The sequence below is a fragment of the Pelobates fuscus genome, chromosome 2 (assembly GCF_036172605.1).
Source record: "Pelobates fuscus isolate aPelFus1 chromosome 2, aPelFus1.pri, whole genome shotgun sequence".
NCBI classification, from domain to species: domain Eukaryota; kingdom Metazoa; phylum Chordata; class Amphibia; order Anura; family Pelobatidae; genus Pelobates; species Pelobates fuscus.
Window position 1 is genome coordinate 387838113 of NC_086318.1, and position 17393 is coordinate 387855505.

At 39.5% G+C, this 17393-nt stretch overlaps 1 protein-coding gene across 2 annotated transcripts in view; it reads right to left on the reverse strand.

The window, feature by feature from the left end:
• Positions 1–523: 523 nt before the first annotated feature.
• The window catches only part of MARK1 (microtubule affinity regulating kinase 1), a 140726-nt gene continuing 123856 nt past the window's right edge, over positions 524–17393 (reverse strand). For both annotated transcript variants that reach the window (XM_063443810.1, XM_063443811.1), the window contains exons 12-18: positions 15783–15936; positions 15223–15416; positions 11643–11743; positions 8769–8921; positions 6507–6761; positions 5342–5386; positions 524–1290 (exon numbers count right to left, since the gene is read on the reverse strand). In XM_063443810.1, the coding sequence (XP_063299880.1) occupies positions 936–1290; positions 5342–5386; positions 6507–6761; positions 8769–8921; positions 11643–11743; positions 15223–15416; positions 15783–15936 (1257 nt within the window). In that variant the 3' untranslated portion in view covers positions 524–935. The remainder of the gene's footprint in view (positions 1291–5341; positions 5387–6506; positions 6762–8768; positions 8922–11642; positions 11744–15222; positions 15417–15782; positions 15937–17393) is intronic.

Sequence of the window (17393 nt, forward strand, 5' to 3'; positions counted from 1 at the left end):
CAAAGCTTTGCAATTTGAAAGAAAAAAAAAAACAAGGGATATCTCTTGACCTATGCATTTGCTAAAAAAAAAGAAGAAAAAAAAGTGTGGCCAGCAAAATGCAGCTCATAGCAGAAGGAATACTTTCAACAGGTTAAAGTAAATTGCTTTTGTGTAGTCTATCAATGGCCTGGCTATTTACAACACTGTTAACGTGATTGTGTCCCTCCCTCTAAATACTGCCTGGATCAACTAATATGTCATATGATATAAATTATATAAAACAGAAAAGATAGCTTGCAAGAAAGGCTTGTTTCAGAGGTACGCCAAGTGATCCTCTGATGCAGCTCAGGTGTAGAACAGTTGATAAAGAAATATAAAGGACTATTTGACGACAAAAAAAATAGAAACAAACAAAAACAAAAATAATATATATATATAAATCCTACAGTTATGACAACAAATCCTTTTGTTTTTTTGTGTGATTGCTGTAGATCTTAAAGAATAAACAAAAAAAAACTGTAAAAATAAAAATTAATCTCAATACAACAAGGAAGAAAGTTGTAATTTCCAACCAAAAACACTGAACATAAATCTCTGTACAGGAAACTAAACCCAGCTATACAAGATCTGCTTCTCTTAAGCAAACAGTTGTCTATTATACAATGCTATGAACATAGACAGAGAACAACGTTCAAAATAATCCCCTGTACATGTAACGTCATAGACTGCTCATTTATGATAAGAGTGGTACTGATCTTTAAATTATATGGTTGATTATAGCTACGTATAACCTTATTGCAGTAAGGGCATTAGCTGTACGGGAGTGGCTCATGTACCAATGGTAATAATGCCTTTATAGTGGTCGATATGCCCATTTCTGCACCCTGGCAGGATAGGGTTTTGCAGTACATTCCGACGTTCTGGTCACATTGAACATTCCCCATTTTGTGGCTTTACAGTTTGAGCTCATTTGCGATTTTGGACGCAATGTTTTTGAAGGCGATGGAGGTCCCAGATATTCTCTTGAACCGCACTCCATTGAGGGACAGGCGCGGAAGCTTACAGACCTCCATTTCCCACTGGACTAAGCTGTCTTGTCGGGCATCTCCGTGAACACAGAAGAGCAGGAATCTCTCTTTTTGCTCATAGTCGCAGTTGTTGGCATCCAGCACTTTGCGAATCTCCTTCATCATATCGTTGGGGTCCATAGAGCTGGTCGTCTTCATGCTCCAAGTGAAGCGCAGCGAACGGGGCTTTGAATCTTTCTGGTCTTCTCTTTCTCTTTCTTTAGGCTCTCCAGAAGTACTCCTTAAGAAGAGGGAAATAAAAAAATAAAAAAATAGTTACAAAAAATAAATAAAAAATAGGCAGAATCAGGCTCTCTATGTATCCCAAGTCAAAATATGTTGTTTGCAGACTCCCTGTGATGGAGGTTGCTTTGTAACATTATGTGAAAATGATATATAAAGGAATACCATTAAAGTCTGAGGATAGGTACCATGCATTCCTGCAGACAAGCCACTTCTCACCAATAGTAAGAAGTGAATGTGGCATATCACACACAGCATACACGTGAAACTCCTCATTACACCGTAAGCATTGTCCTAGGTAACTCAACCTATTCACAAGATGGATTTCTGAAGTTCTAGCCACAAATGTTTGGACTTGCTTAAATTTCATTCCCCCCCCCCCCCTTTTCTCATTTGTAAATGTATCCTACTTTGTTTTTTTATTTGTTCTAAAGAAGCATGATTGTCTACAACAAAGAAAAGATTACAAGGCTGAGATTCAATGTCATGTCCTTTGCCTCCCCAATTTAGATACAATTGGTCATGAGTGACCAGTGATTTTTTTTACAATTCTAATTTTTTTCTGGACTTTTTTTTTTGTTTATGTCCTTCAGCTGTCTTAGAATTCTGTTGTGAGCTTCCTCACAGCAAGAACACAGTGGTTTGAACCCACTTTCATATTTTGGTAACGAACATTTAAACGACACTTTTAGAGAAGAGAACATGTCTGATATCACCAGGCCACCAGTATCAGCAGGACATATTTTTTTTATAAAAATGTAAGGAATTCTGCAGAATCGGGGGCAGAGTGGTAAGTCTGGTCAAAACACGTCTCATTATTGAGTGTGCAAATCGCAATAAATAGACTCCCAAACCCTTATAAAATGCTCTGCACAAATAAGACTATAAAGTATGTAGAATATTTTAGGTTTTTCACTAAAGGGAGAGAAAACGTGTCTGCTCACTTTCCATTATTCTCCTATGAATTAAGATGACAGAGCTGATCATTTCCACTGATTTGAGCTTCTAATCAAAGCCTCTTTTGAAACCAACAATGAACCAACTTGGAAACACTTAACGAATAAGTAATTGACAAACTCGTATAAGCCTGCTACAGAAAAAGCTTGAAGTTAGTAAGTATATATACCACTTTTGTCAAGATACCTCAGCCAATCAGTAGCAAGGACAATATGCGCAATATGCCCAAGAAAAAAATAAATCACAAGCTTAAACAGTACCAATGTTCCATACAATGCAACCTTTTCCAAAACTAGGCTAGGATTCTAGAATAAATGTGTGAGAGGAGGAAACACAAAAACAAATCCTGCGATACTTACCCAAACCTTTCAGAACCTACCATGGTTGGACCAGAATTTTTCCCACTAGACTCAATATCACCCAGCACTGAATGTATTTATGCTCACAAACATCAAGCACAAAGACACACGATGTAGGACTTACTAGGCTAAGCGTAGTCATAAACCTGCATCCCATTTGGCTAGATAAGCAACTGTATCTACGCCCATAAACATCAACAACAAAGACACACAATGTAAGACTTACTAATCTAAACGGACTGATACAACTGCAGCCCAATTGGTGAGATCAATCACTTTTAAAATCCAGCTTTGTCCAAAAGGGTGAGCATTAAACATGCTCTTTAAATGTAGTAACTCACAAATAAAATATACTCAAACTAGCAATGTGTTTTATAATGACTTGAAAAATCCAAATTGGGGAAACAATGGTAAACGTTTTTATTTAGACAGACATATAATTGGTTAGGTTTCAAAATTCCATTTCTAAAGGTGCTATACTTAAACATTCTTCCAAATGTTAGTAATTTAGAATAATTTGAACATTACATTCAATGAAATTGCGTAGGCTAATTGAATGTGCTAAGATTCTAAAATGATGAGTATATTATGTGTACCTATCATTTTGCTCAATATTCTATTAATTCACCTGATCAATGTAATGTTTGAGCAGTTTGTTGACTGAGATCCTTACACAACCAAGCTATTGGTTTGTTTAACCCCTTAACGACCAAACTTCTGGAATAAAAGGGAATCATGACATGTCACACATGTCATGTGTCCTTAAGGGGTTAAGGACACATGACATGTGTGACATGTCATGATTCCCTTTTATTCCAGAAGTTTGGTCCTTAAGGGGTTAAAGTGAACCTGTCATGACATGTTCACTTTAAGCCCTAATATCTCATCACAATACATCATTGGTCCGTACACTAAAGTATCACACACCATTGACTCACCCACCTCCCATGCTCTGCTAATTCTAATGTACCTGCTTGTGGACACTTGCTTAAGCAGGGCACAACCAATGTATGATGCTGATGTGCTGGCATCATTGCCAACATATCATCAAAACAGAGTTACTCGTTTCCTATTCCACCAGCAAATTTCAAGAAATGCTCCCTAGGAAATATGCATAGAATGTGCTGCCCTTGCGCTGTTGCCTCTGTTACTGTAAGAGGTCTAGTAGTATGGCTGATTCTCTGCATTCATTTATGTTGGGTTCCTACTGCTGTACCCTCTGGCGCCACACATACATACTTCACCTCCCTCATCTCCACTTTCTCGCATGACCCTAAATTACATTGAAGCTTTTAATTTACTAATGCACCGAACATCGCCTTCCCAATCTTCTAATCTCACTTCTGTCAATACTGCACCCAGTAAGCATACAGAATGGATGTCTACTATCTGCCTGCGTGTCCCAGCAACCCACCTTCAAGTGTTTAAATGTAGATTCCTACAATTGTTTTAGTCCAAAGCCCCAACTCGGCTTATACTCGAGTCAATAGTCTGTATTATGGCAATTTGCATTGCCATAATACAGACTGGGGAAGGGGGGGGGGGCTGGCAGAGCTGTAACAACTTACCTGTCCTGCAGCTCCTGTCAGCTCTCTCCTCCTCCGCGCCGTCCGTTCAGTACCTCGGTCAGCTCCCAGTGTAAATCTCGCGAGATTTACACTGGGAGCTGACCGAGGTGCTGAACGGGCGGCGCGGAGGAGGAGAGAGCTGACAGGAGCTGCAGGACAGGTAAGTTACAGCTCTGCCAGCCCCCCCTTCCCCCCACTGAACTACCAATGCTGGACCACCAGGGAAGGAGAGCCCCCCTCCCTGCTATGTATCAAGCAGGGAGGGGGGACGAAAAAATAATAATTAGTAATAATAAAAAAAATATAATAATTCAATAATAAATAATAATACAAAAATAATAATTAAATTAAATAAATAAAAATAATAATAAATAATAATAAAACAAAAATTTAAATAAAAAAAATTGCCCACCCCCCACCAAGGCTCTGCACCACACACACGCTGCACTCATCCACACACACGCTGCACTCATGCACACACACGCTGCACTCATGCACACACACGCTGCACTCATGCACACACACGCTGCACTCATGCACACACACGCTGCACTCATACACACACACGCTGCACTCATACACACACACGCTGCACTCATACACACACACGCTGCACTCATACACACACACGCTGCACTCATACACACACACGCTGCACTCACACACACACACTGCACTCACACACACACACTGCACTCATACACACACACTGCACTCATACACTCACACTGCACTCATACACTCACACTGCACTCATACACTCACACTGCATTCATACACTCACACTGCATTCATACACACACTGCATTCATACACACACTGCATTCATTATACACACACTGTAAATAAATATTAAATTAATATATTTTTTTTAGGATCTAATTTTATTTAGAAATTTACCAGTAGCTGCTGCAATTCTCACCCTAGTCTTATACTCGAGTCAATAAGTTTTCCCAGTTTTTTGGGGTAAAATTAGGGGCCTCGGCTTATATTCGGGTCGGCTTATACTCGAGTATATACGGTAATAATACAAATATAATTTGAATGCAATGTAATGGCTATACAAAGATCCTAAAGACAGCGTGCACACTGAAAATATTAAAAACAAGACAGTCATTGCGGAGAAGCAGCCTAGCGGCAGAGTGCGGTATAGCCGCGTCCTCACCTTGTAGCGTCTGTTCTGCCACTGGCCTCCCCTTCGCTCGGATCCCTCAAAACAAAGTTAAGGTTCAGATTCAATAACAGGTGACAAACAAGTATCAAGACTTTCTATTTCAAAAGGCATTTCTAGCTCTAAAAGGTGTGGCTTCCCATAATATTGGGGTAGCCAGATATATCTGACTAATAAACCGCATTAAAAACAGTAAATTGTTTATAATTGATTAAAAATAAACACACACCAAAAAGTACACCACTGCCCTATAGACTATAGACATCAAAATAAATAAAATTGATGCTCCACTATTTTGTCTCTATGGTGTATTTAATGAGGCTCTGTTCCATTTTGTAATTTTTTTTTTTTTTAAGTAAATTTGGTTTCTCACTCCTGTATATATGGGCATTAATCACATCCAACACATGGAAAGCACCTTTAACTGCTTATAATTTGATATATATATATACCGATATATATATATAGATATATATATATATATATATTAAAAAAAATCAAAATTCTCTTTTCTTGACATTAGTGGTGTTTCAGATTGATATTTTACACCTGGATTAAAGTCTAGAATAGAACAAACGTAAGACGTTTATTGTTTTGTTTATCTCTCTGGAAAAAGGAAAATGTATAGATTAAAGTACACCCACCAAGATTTAAATATTACTTCACCCATCAAATCTGCACAGTAACAAAGACATTGCCCAATTGAGTCCTTCACACTAACCCTTTCATGATGTCATCCTTAGAGGCAAAGTGAAAGGAGTTATATTTACAAGCAATCTAAACATTTAAAATAATTGTGCCTTGCTCAAAGGTTCACCATTTTTTTGGCTAGTATATTGCCCTATATGTCTGGACTGGTGTGTACGTCACATGGTATGCTCTCTCATTTGATATCGTTAAATGAAATATAATATTTTGTAGCATTTTAATATCTTTAATGTTTTTTGGCTCAATGAATATTATCAAGTGGGAGTAATAGTTAGGAATAATTTGCAATATCTGTGGAACTGTGGATTATAAATCTTGAAGGACAGAAACAGCTAATTTCTCTATTTTATTGCAGGTAATTGGGTAGGAAGAGTAAATAAAAATAACCAAACATGTTTAACATATTCCTACTAAATTAAAAGTGTAATTTACAATCTTTTGGTTTACTCACCTGCGTACAAACTTTGAGGTTATCTTGCTGATGATACCAGTGGAGGTTCCTCTTCTAGAATGAGAGAATTGGGTGGTCTCATGGGCTGGCGATGCCGGGGGTCCATTATAAGTGGCTGTGCGGCGGTCCCTGAGCTGCTCTCCGTGGAAAGTGCTCCGGCTGGTGCTTCCGCGAGGGAAGCGGGTCCTATCTGGAGTTGTAGTGCTAATACTGTGAGCGGAGGGGGACGTGGCAGGAGCTCTCTGAGTTGCACTGCTGTGTTAAACAAGGCAAAACAAACAGGACATGATTGAAAAGATATTGCTTATTTAATGAACAAGTCTATGTTTAAATGGAATAAATCTCATTAATAGTGAACACGAAGCATTAAAGGGGTCGATTTTGCTGGAGAATAGCAGACATGTTGCTGGTTCTGCATAAAAACAAATTCTTTGCCAAAGTTCTTAAAGTGGAGTTATCTAAAGTACATTCTATTGGTTTCCATGGTGATCATAGCACAGAAATAAATTTGTACTACAGAATGTGTTTATTTTTGAAGCAAAACTAGAGAATTGAACGTGAAGAAAAATACAGCATAAATATGAAGCCAAATACATTAAGCTTTGTTGGTAACCAGGGTGTATTGATCAAGATAATACAGGGAACGGTTTTTTCCTATCCTTTCGCATATTTTTTTTTTTTTCTTAAACAGGATAAGCCCTGAGTCCCATGATATTTCACACACTATTTATCGAAAACGAGAATTCCGCAGCAAGAAAACCAAAATATATATAAGATAATATGAAGTGGGCAACCCCTTAAGGACCAAACTTCTGGAATAAAAGGGAATCATGACATGTCACACATGGCATGTGTCCTTAAGGGGTTAAGGACCAAACTTCTGGAATAAAAGGGAATCATGACGTGTCAGACATGTCATGTGTCCTTAAGGGGTTAAAGACAAACAATCCACAATAAAGGACTAGATATAAACATACTACTGGTGGTTAACTATATTATTGCGGCTATATGTAACCTGAATTTCCCACTCTGACAACTTTGAGGGCTAAGCGTGATCTGCATTGACGTGATTACTTTTAGAGAGGTACTGCCTTTTTAGCACATGAAAATAAAAGATTTTAGACTTTGTCATTCACATACTTACACCCCTAGTTCCTTGCATATAATATAATTTATTGTTTTTGAAGACCCTGACCCAAAATAGATTGGTGTGAAATGGCCAGTTTAGATAGGTGTACATATTTAAAGATTAACTTTATTCACTTTGGTCTTCCTACCCAAATAAACATTTAACTGCAGCGACTTGCAAGCTACAAGCCTGCTCCTCCGTTAAAGAATGAATGATTACTTTCATTGCTTTATGTGATCCTTCTAAATAGAGAGGCAAACTTGATCCACAGACACTGGTATCATCCTATGCTAAATCATAAGTAAGGAGTAGAACGGTTAGCGAGATAAACTACATATCCCATATATAAAAAGACGGGAGGATGGGACAGAGTGGTGTTCTGCCCCCAATGCTTACAGAGGAGCAGAAACAGACAACTTCGTCTCAAGCCCCTATCTGAGGGGAGGTCACCAAGACTGTGCTCACTACTAGGGGGTAACCCTTAAACACTTAAGTAAATAAATAAATGCTAAAACCCCAGACCCTCGCCCTAGGAGGAGGTTAGTGGGAAAGAGCACTGTCTAATAGACTAGTAGCCAAACAAACAAACAAAAAAATCTAGTATCTTATTTTCTTGATATTAATAAATGTTAGTTTTTTTTCCGTTTGTTTGGTTACTAGTCTATTAGACTGTGCTCTTTCCCACTAACCTGCTAATATTAATATAATTTGAGTTTATTTATGAGACAGTAAACTGTCATGAATAGGCAATAACATTTGCTGAATTTTGACCATCATACAAAGCAGGGTAGGAGTTTTTTCAGGCTCTTTGGTCAAAACTATTTTTTTAATACCACATTTCTGCAAAGGTTTAATATCTAAAACTTAAATCATGTGAAGACTGGAAGCATGTCGGCAAGTCCATTTCATATTAAATAAATGTGTAATCCTGAAATTGAGAGTCCTGTAAACATAGGATCGAAAAGGTGGTATATCATCTTCTCTTTAAGGGCATTTCCAGGCACATGTAATTCTAGAACAGGATAGGAAGCATTAATATGAAAAGGGTTTACACGCATTGCAGACTGAAAAAGTGGGCAGAGCAGTGTTGTAATTCACAGAAATAACGTTAAATAAGACTGAAAGGAAATCACCTCGGTCGGAAGCCTTCAGTGCCATCTTTGATAGTAGGCAGAGTGACTTTAATCGGGTGTCCTGAGGCTGACATTGACTTCTGGTGGCGAGGCCGCGTTGAGGGTGCTGCAGAGCCTGTAGTAGAATTGTTTCCTGCAGACATTTCTGTTAAGCTATAAAACATAATGAAACCAGTATTTAATAATGGTTTTACAGTCAATGGTCGAGAAAAAAATCCAAACTAAAAAAAATAGCAATTTCATACAAACCTACAAATCATAGCAAACTACATCCCATACCGATTAAGCTAAGAAAAACAATACAGGTAATAAGGAGTCAACTAGAATGGGTTTCAAAAAGCGATCTGTCAACTAAAAAAAACAAACAAAAAAAACAAAACTTTACTTCACCGCCATCAGGGACTAGCCTTGGTCCTGAAGGGGTTAATCAATGGGTTACTGGAAATGGCGTACGGTACATGCAATCCTTTCTCTTACCTACGTCAGCAGGCACTGAGATAGACCGAACACATTTACACAATTCATTACCTATCAGGGTGATGACGGACCTTGGCTGCCCAGGCAATAATGGATCAGGATTTCACAGCTAGTGGATTAAACATCTGCAGTGCAAGGTTGGCCTTCATGAACCTCAATTAGCTATCGCCAAGCATGCATCTAGCAGCTGACTTGGACGCTATTTTTTAGGCTTTCTGAATGTGTGAAAGATTCTCGCAATTCTCGCAAGAAATAATAGCTGTGTGGCATGCTTTAAGCGCATAAATAGAAACATATATATTTCATTCTGATGTTTAACTGCCTTGAAAGAGGAAAGCAGGATGGTTACGCAAATTAAGTAGTATTTCACACAACTCCTAGCTCCCCTCAGAGGCAAGTAAACACACATACATCCTTGGAAAAATCCCACCGCAAGGGACAACGAATATCTAGTCAATCACTAGAAAAACAAAAATACACCTCAATAGGGCTGCTAGACATTGGAATAATATTAGCTTCAAATGAGACGGTTACAGATTACACTGGCTGTACTGTCAAAAGTTAGGAAAAATGTAATTAAAAACGAATGGGTTTTGATGTTATTTTTAACAACGTAAAATTATACTACGGATCCATTTATTTACATAAAAGACAGTGGAGATTGTGTGAAGCTAGCCACTAAACATTAGATGTAAATGCTTATTCTGGATAAATAAGCCTGTGGCAGTTTGATGCTTTAAATCCCCTGCTTTCGTAGCATTCAGTGTGAGACATAATTTGGACAACTTCACTGGGTTAAACTATTAAAATGACGCAATCACATTTAAAAAAATAAATACATTTTTTTTAAAAACAGGTCTTCAATTAAATTAATCTAAATATATTTCCCCTATAAGTTGAGGGTTATAGTTCTGATACAAATGATCACTGCTCTTTATAGCTTTAATGCACAGTCATAATAATGGAGATGATTTTGTAAGAAAAATCTATTAAGAGACCGCTATTCTTATGGCTCTCTGGTTAAACACGTCGCAGTGTGGCCTACGGCTAGCATATCGTTTAAGTAAACCTATTTTGTAAAAGGTTACATTTATGAATGGCTTTTGCTGTTTTTTTTACAGATTGTAACTGGACCGGAAAATCTTTTCGCTTCGGATTATTTCTGACGCATAACATTATATCTTGCATGACAGTAAAGAAAATGTGTGATTAGCCATGTGTGACAAACTCCCCTTTTCCAGTGAGTTTTCCTGGAGGAGCCTGCTTGCCAGCCTATTGCCCACCGACTATGGCCCCTGTGAAATATAATGTAAAAGTCTCTGTTCGCGCAATTGGGATTATATGGTTTGGTTACTGAACAATTGCACGAACCGTAGACCACCCTGGACCTTGTTAACACCTATTAACAACTTGAAACGTTTCTCATCGCAGTGTTCTAATTGTTCGTCTGGGTGGCCGCAATTCCTATGGACAACCACGAGGTGGCGGCCATCTTATTCGCATGAACGCAGGCAGCAGTGTTTAGGCATGAATCTCAAGGAACTAAAGTCGGACACAGAAACTCCTGAACACCGCCTGCGTTCGGTTCTATACAACTTAGAAGGGCACTGTTCGGTAATATCATTCGTCTGGATGAGGGGAACAAGCTCCAGGGTAAGACTATTGACTCTGTTCGGTAGTTTGTTTGTTTTCAAACTACCGAACTAGACCGACCGCAAGCCCCGATTCTCTGGAACTGTTTTGGGCATGGCGCCATGCTTACGGTCGGTCAAAATAAGACTTCCAGGAAATTCCTGAACCCCTGAACTGATCTGGGTGATATCGAGGCTACCCACTTATACCTTATAGGAGATACCTGGAAAGAAACATAAGAAGAGAAAAAGAAGGGAGAGGGTCGCCTGTACGGACCCTACAGAGCATCAAACCAGAGCTGGGTGCAATAGCTCTGTAAAGTGTGAGTGTTCCTTTGTGAATACTTTTATATATATTTTAAGTTTAAAAGGTTTTATACTATCTATTTCTATTGTCTCTCCTACTTTAAGGAAACAGGAATATCTGAAAATTCTCATAATATTAGTTAAGTTGAAGACATTTTTCTTCCCGGATAAAATCACTGAAATAAGCGCTCCTCTAGATATGTTTTTTTTTTAGCAGCATAAACAATGCTTTAACTCACCAAGGAAACACAAAAGGCAACATTTACTCTGCTAAAGCTGCACGGACAGTCTCTAGGACCCAGAAGCACTACAATCATCTGTAGTGATGCCTCTAGTGTCCCTTTAACATGAAAGGAATGTCCCTCTTTACTTGTTCTCAGGAGTCATACCCTCTTTTCAACCAACAACAGAAAGACCTTTTGTTCTGGTATGTAAAAATTATATTGGGTTAAACATATACCTGCTGTCCTTTCCGTTTTGTACAGCATTCAGTCTATCAGTAGTACGTTCACACACATAGGTGTTTCTTCTGGTCATTCCACTGCCAGGAAACAAGCTATTCTAAAAAAACAAAAACAAGAAGAAAAAAAAAGATATTTACCGGTATTTTATGTTACTGATAAAAAAGGTGCTTTTGGAGAAATATGATTGGGAGAAAGAAAATACAATAATGAGCCAATATCTGCTTATGTGCTTACTATTTCTTTTTTGTTTCAATGTGAATTTTAAATTATTTGTAAGTGATGTATGCTTTAATCAGGTGGAAATTAGTATATTAACCCCTTAAGGACCAAACCTCTGGAATAAAAGGGAATCATGACATGTCACACATGTCATGTGTCCTTAAGGGGTTAACATCAGTTGCCAATATTGACCTTGATTTTACATTTTTGGATACATTTTAAAAAAGATTTTTTCAAAATATAAAAAAAATATTGTCTTATATATATATATATATATATATATATATATATATATATATAGATATATATATATAATCTTAAAATATCAAAACATGAACCATATGTAAAAATAACATCAACATATTTTTTTTACAAATATAAAATATTTTTACACATTTATCCAAAAATATTAAAGTCGTTTGGAAAGCTTAGCCAAAGATTTGAAATCAAGGCCATTATTAGATTCGTGCAAATGAATAAATCGCTTGAAATTCAGACGATACATCCGAAACCGAATGTACAAGTATAGCATTATACATTTAAAATAATTTTAGATTTTAAATGTAACAATATTTTTCCTTCTTCAAAGTTCTACGAAATGTTTGGGCCAGGGGCCTGAGAATCTGTTTGTACTGTAATTTCAGGGGTAAAAAAATAACTAGGTCCTGGGGATTTCCAAGATATCAACATTGATTTTCCAAATAAATAATCCCTGTAATCTTCTTAGTGTTACATGTGATCTAAGAATGTGAACAGGGCTGGACTGGCCCACCGAGATACCGGGACATTTCCTGGTGGGCCGGCACACTATCGGGCTGGTGTATGGCCACCTAGGGCGCACAGGCGCGTGGGCCGCACGCCGCAATTACAGGGTGACCGGCACAGAATGTAGCGTGGCCGAGCAGGCAGACCGCGGTAGAGGAGCTCCTGTTCCCCTACCCGGTCTGACAGAAAGTGCTCACACAAAGCACATGACTGCTTCCTGTCAGACCAGGTACAGTGGGCAGGAGCTCCTCCATGCGGTCTGCCTGCTCAGGCTACAGCAAGGTACAGGGAGAGCTGGGGGGTGGGAGGGGGACTAATGGGACACATGGGGGCCGGGGGGGGAAGAGGGGCTATAGGGACACATGAAGGGCTGGGAGGGAGGTATTGGGACACACGAAGGGCAAGGAGGGGGTATTGGGACACATGAAGGGCTGGGAGGGGGGTATAGGCACACATGAAGGGCTGGGAGGGGGTATAGGCACACATGAAGGACTGGGAGTGGGGTATAGGAACGCTGTAGCGGTACTTACTCTTTCCAGGGGCCGGCCGGGGTCCTCTGTTCAAGCCGCGCGCGGTCCTGCTGGTCCTGCTGGAAGGCGGGCAGTGCCCGCGAAGCGGACACGTGTCCCGCCTGACTCCAAGAGCGCGCCGCGGGTCTCGGGCGCGCTCTTAAAGGGACAGTGGGAGCCTAAATTGAAAAAGGCCTCCCATTGGTCCCTGTCATGCCACACACCCCATACACTTACCTTTTGGGGGCGTGGATATGACAGGGGCCAATCAAAATAGGTGTTTAGTTATATATACTCACCTTTTTCCCTTAGTTCCTTGCCCTATCGTGGTTTCTGTTCCAGTTCCCTTTAGCGCTTGTTGTATTCAGTTGTGTTCCTTCGTACTTGACCTTGGCTTTGTTTTCTGACTACGTTATCTCTTTATCCTTATCTGTTCTGTTTGCCGGCTTGCTGTTTTCTGTGTACCAGTCCCCAGCTAGTCCTAGTTTATGCTGTCTCTTTGTGCCCTTGACCTCGGATCGTTCCTGACTCTGTACTTATCCTATATACGTCGAGTCCGGCCACTCTAATGTCCGGTAGACGTATCTCCCCTCTGTGTTGTCTTCTGTTTAGCTGAATCCTGCGTGTTGGGGTATATTTTCGTTACAAATGCAAAGAGGATTGGGAGGGGCTATAGGGACTTATGAAGGGACTGAGGGAGATAAGGCACATGGAGGTCTTAGGGGGTAATGAGACATGGAGCCCTGGGGGGATTGAATTGATACATATAAAGGACTGGGGGCATGGACTGAGAAACATGGAGGGGTGGGGGCTAATAAGACACATGTAAGGCTGGAGGGGGTGGAATGAGACATATGGAGGGCTAAGGAGGGGGGTATAGGGACACAAGGAGGGCTGGGGGGATGTCTTGAGACACATGGATGTCTGGGGGGATGGATTTAGAAGCATGGAGGGGTGGCGGGGGTAATGATACACATGTAGGGCTAGAGAAGGTGAAATGAGACATATAGAGGGGCAGGGGAGTAAAAAGACACACAGAGAGGCTGGGGGAAAAAAAGACACAGAGGGATCTGGGGAGAAAGAGACAGAAGGGCTGGGAAAGGAAATGAAAAACACAGAGGAGCTGGGGGGAAAGAGACACACAGAAGTGCTGCGGCCTGGGAAAAAGACTAACAGAAAGGTTGGGAAAGGGGAGAAAGAGACAAAGGGGCTGGGGCTAAGACACATGAAAGGGGCTTGGGAAATGCATCTTCACTTGTGTCTCCTGCTCTCCTGTAATTTAGAGTCGACCGGTTAGAGAAAGACTTTGTATTAAAGGGACACTATAGTCACCAGAACTTATACAGTTTAATGTAGTGGTTCTGGTGTCTATAGCCTGTCCCTGCATGCTGAGCACTGTAAATGCTACCTTTTCAGAGAAAAGGCAGTGTTTACATTGCTGCCTAGGAACATCTCTAGTGACAATCACTCAGACGGCCATTAGAGCTGCTTCCTAGTCCAGTGCTGCACAGTGTGCAGCACCTATGTTGAGCATCTCCACGCTCTGCATGGAGGCACATGGAGGCGCTGAATGCTCCCCATAGAGATGCATTGATGTCATGCGTCTCTATGAGGAGATGCTGATTGGTGCGGTGAAGCCTCCCAATGCTTTCCTATAGGAATTGAATTGGCGTTGACCGTGATCATCCAGCTGTCAGCCAAAGTGAAGAGCACACTCTTGTTACTTCAAAATGAGCAAGATAACGTCATTTTTTTACTGCTGTGCAATAGCATACATTCACAATTTCAGTCCAATTACCAAACTTTCCTTAATATGTCAAGTTGTACTGAAACATTGATTATATGCAAATGCACGTCTGCTTGCAACAAATCCGATCTTTTGTTTATTTTGAAGCCCTATCAGTGCTTTCCTTCAGTTTGAGTGATAGTTTTAAGTTTTGGTTTTTTTCCCCGTTTCCATATCTGCACACTATGCTGGCGCAATGCATTATGGGGCTGGTATAGAATTTATTTCCAGGGCTGCTTTTCATTCCCAGGCCGGCCCTGAATGTGACTTGACACCCGATGCAGTCATCTTACTTACAGTTGGGCCAGTGGTAGACTTCTTTCTCTCTGGTCCAGCCAGGGGGCTTGCCGCCACCTCTCCTTTGGAGCCCACAGTAGTGCTGCTAAGCTTACGAGAGCCATTCTTATCCCAGTCTTCCTTCTGTTCACTTTCAACACTGTTCGCTTGCCCTCTCTTCGTATAGGACACGGAGGGTGGGATTGATGGTCCAGCTGTTAATTACAGAAATGATATGAAACCTAAAATTAGAATAGTTTATAAAATGCACAAGTCTCTTTCCCATCATATAACCACTCAAACTAAAAGACACCAACTGCTGTGTAGACATGCAGAAACCCATCTGATAAGAAAACATCTACCAATTATTATATAATACTTAAAATATGGAGTAACAATATATTACATAAACACGTACAGAAAAATAAGCAAAGCAAAAAGCAGGTAACTTTTTAGCCGTTGAACTACAATCTCCATGATTCGTCAACGCCCTAACACACAGTTATAGGAATAACAGTTCAGTAAAAGCTAAGAAGCCACCTGCTGGCTACACATGGACTATATTCTCCACATAGACCTACCATGGTCGCTGAAGCGCCGTTGTTTCTGGTTGGCAGATATGCTCCTCTGGACCTTCATGTGTGCAGGCGAAGGTACGGAGCTGTTATTCAGATCACTGCTAGGTCGAGGCCTTTGACATAGGTTACTATTGGAGAGTGATTCGCTTCCTTCAAACTGGGAAACAAAAGCTAATAACAATCAGTGTGTGGATGGCGAGAGGAATATCTACACATTGCACATTAATAGGAAAAAAGATGCACATTTTCAGTTGTTGCACAAACAGGAATATATATTTCACCTATAGAAATTGTGTTCTTATATCAATATGCTTTTAATTTTAATATTTAAGGTAAAATACCTAGTAGATCCCAAATCCCATAATGCTAAGCCAGCCACGGAAATTTCTAATGTAAAGGTAAAAAAGTAAGAAAGAATGCTGATGCTCAGCTTTTCATTTGCTATTTAAATCAATATTTTGTCAAAGGAGGACAGGGAGGGGCACACTAAGTGACATTTACCAGGGCATGCCTGGAGAAAAAGTGTGGGGAAACGCTACATCTGGAGTAATTACCATGGAAACCAAGGGAATATTGTTACTTTTGCTTATTCTAAAATAATCAATTCTGCATTGATAAAGGTAGCTACAAGTGTTTTGAAGTTCTGAACATACAATAGGCCAGATTTGTCTACCAGCATGTAGTCATATAGTGTATGTGCAAAAGTCCTATTTGTCATATTCAAATCGGCAAAGTATCTTTTTTGAAATTTTTTTACGGTTACACAAAAGTCTACGCAGGCTCAAACCTTGTAGATTGAAGACGAATTTCTAAATCTCATAAAATGGTTTATTCTGATCATGCAAAACAGCTATATGAGATCCCTACTGCTACAGCTTCTGTTTTCATTTTTGGGTTGGCGCAATGTGGTTTTGGGAGCATAGAATGTTGTCTTAAATATTCCTTCAACCTTCATTTATCACAAGTAATATTTTCAATGCTTATCTTGCTTTATCTTTTTCAAACTTGCACAAATATCGCACACCAGCAAGGAAACTATTATATGATAATCATCTGACATTACCTTGTAACAATATAACCATCTCCCTGCCAATTGGCGGGCAAACGAGGACAGGAATGCATTGTGTTTCTGACTTCATTCTCCATTTATCACCACAACTTACTTAGTACCCGTGTTAATAATTTTGGATACACTTTTAAAATTATTTTTTTCAAAATATTAAAATATCAACAAAAATTATCATATGTAAAAAAATAAAATATGTAGATATATAAGTATATGCAAACACTTTTCAACATATTAAATCATTTTAAAAGTTTATCCAAAAATATTAAATAATTTGAAAAGCCTATGCAAAAATATTAAATCAGGGGCTTAGCGAAGTACCTATACGGTGTGAAAAAGATTTTAATTTCTAGATCAGACCCAGCACCACACTAATGAGGCGCAAAAGGTCAAACCCGTACAGTCAATGGTCAGTTTCTGGTCACTGTTCTTTTTGGATCACTATCCATACTTTAGTCTAAAAAAGATGCATTTAAACTAGTGTTCCATTGGTTGGGGTGGCTGAAATCTCAAACATGAGGTCTGTCTGTTGCATGTCAAGCTGAAAA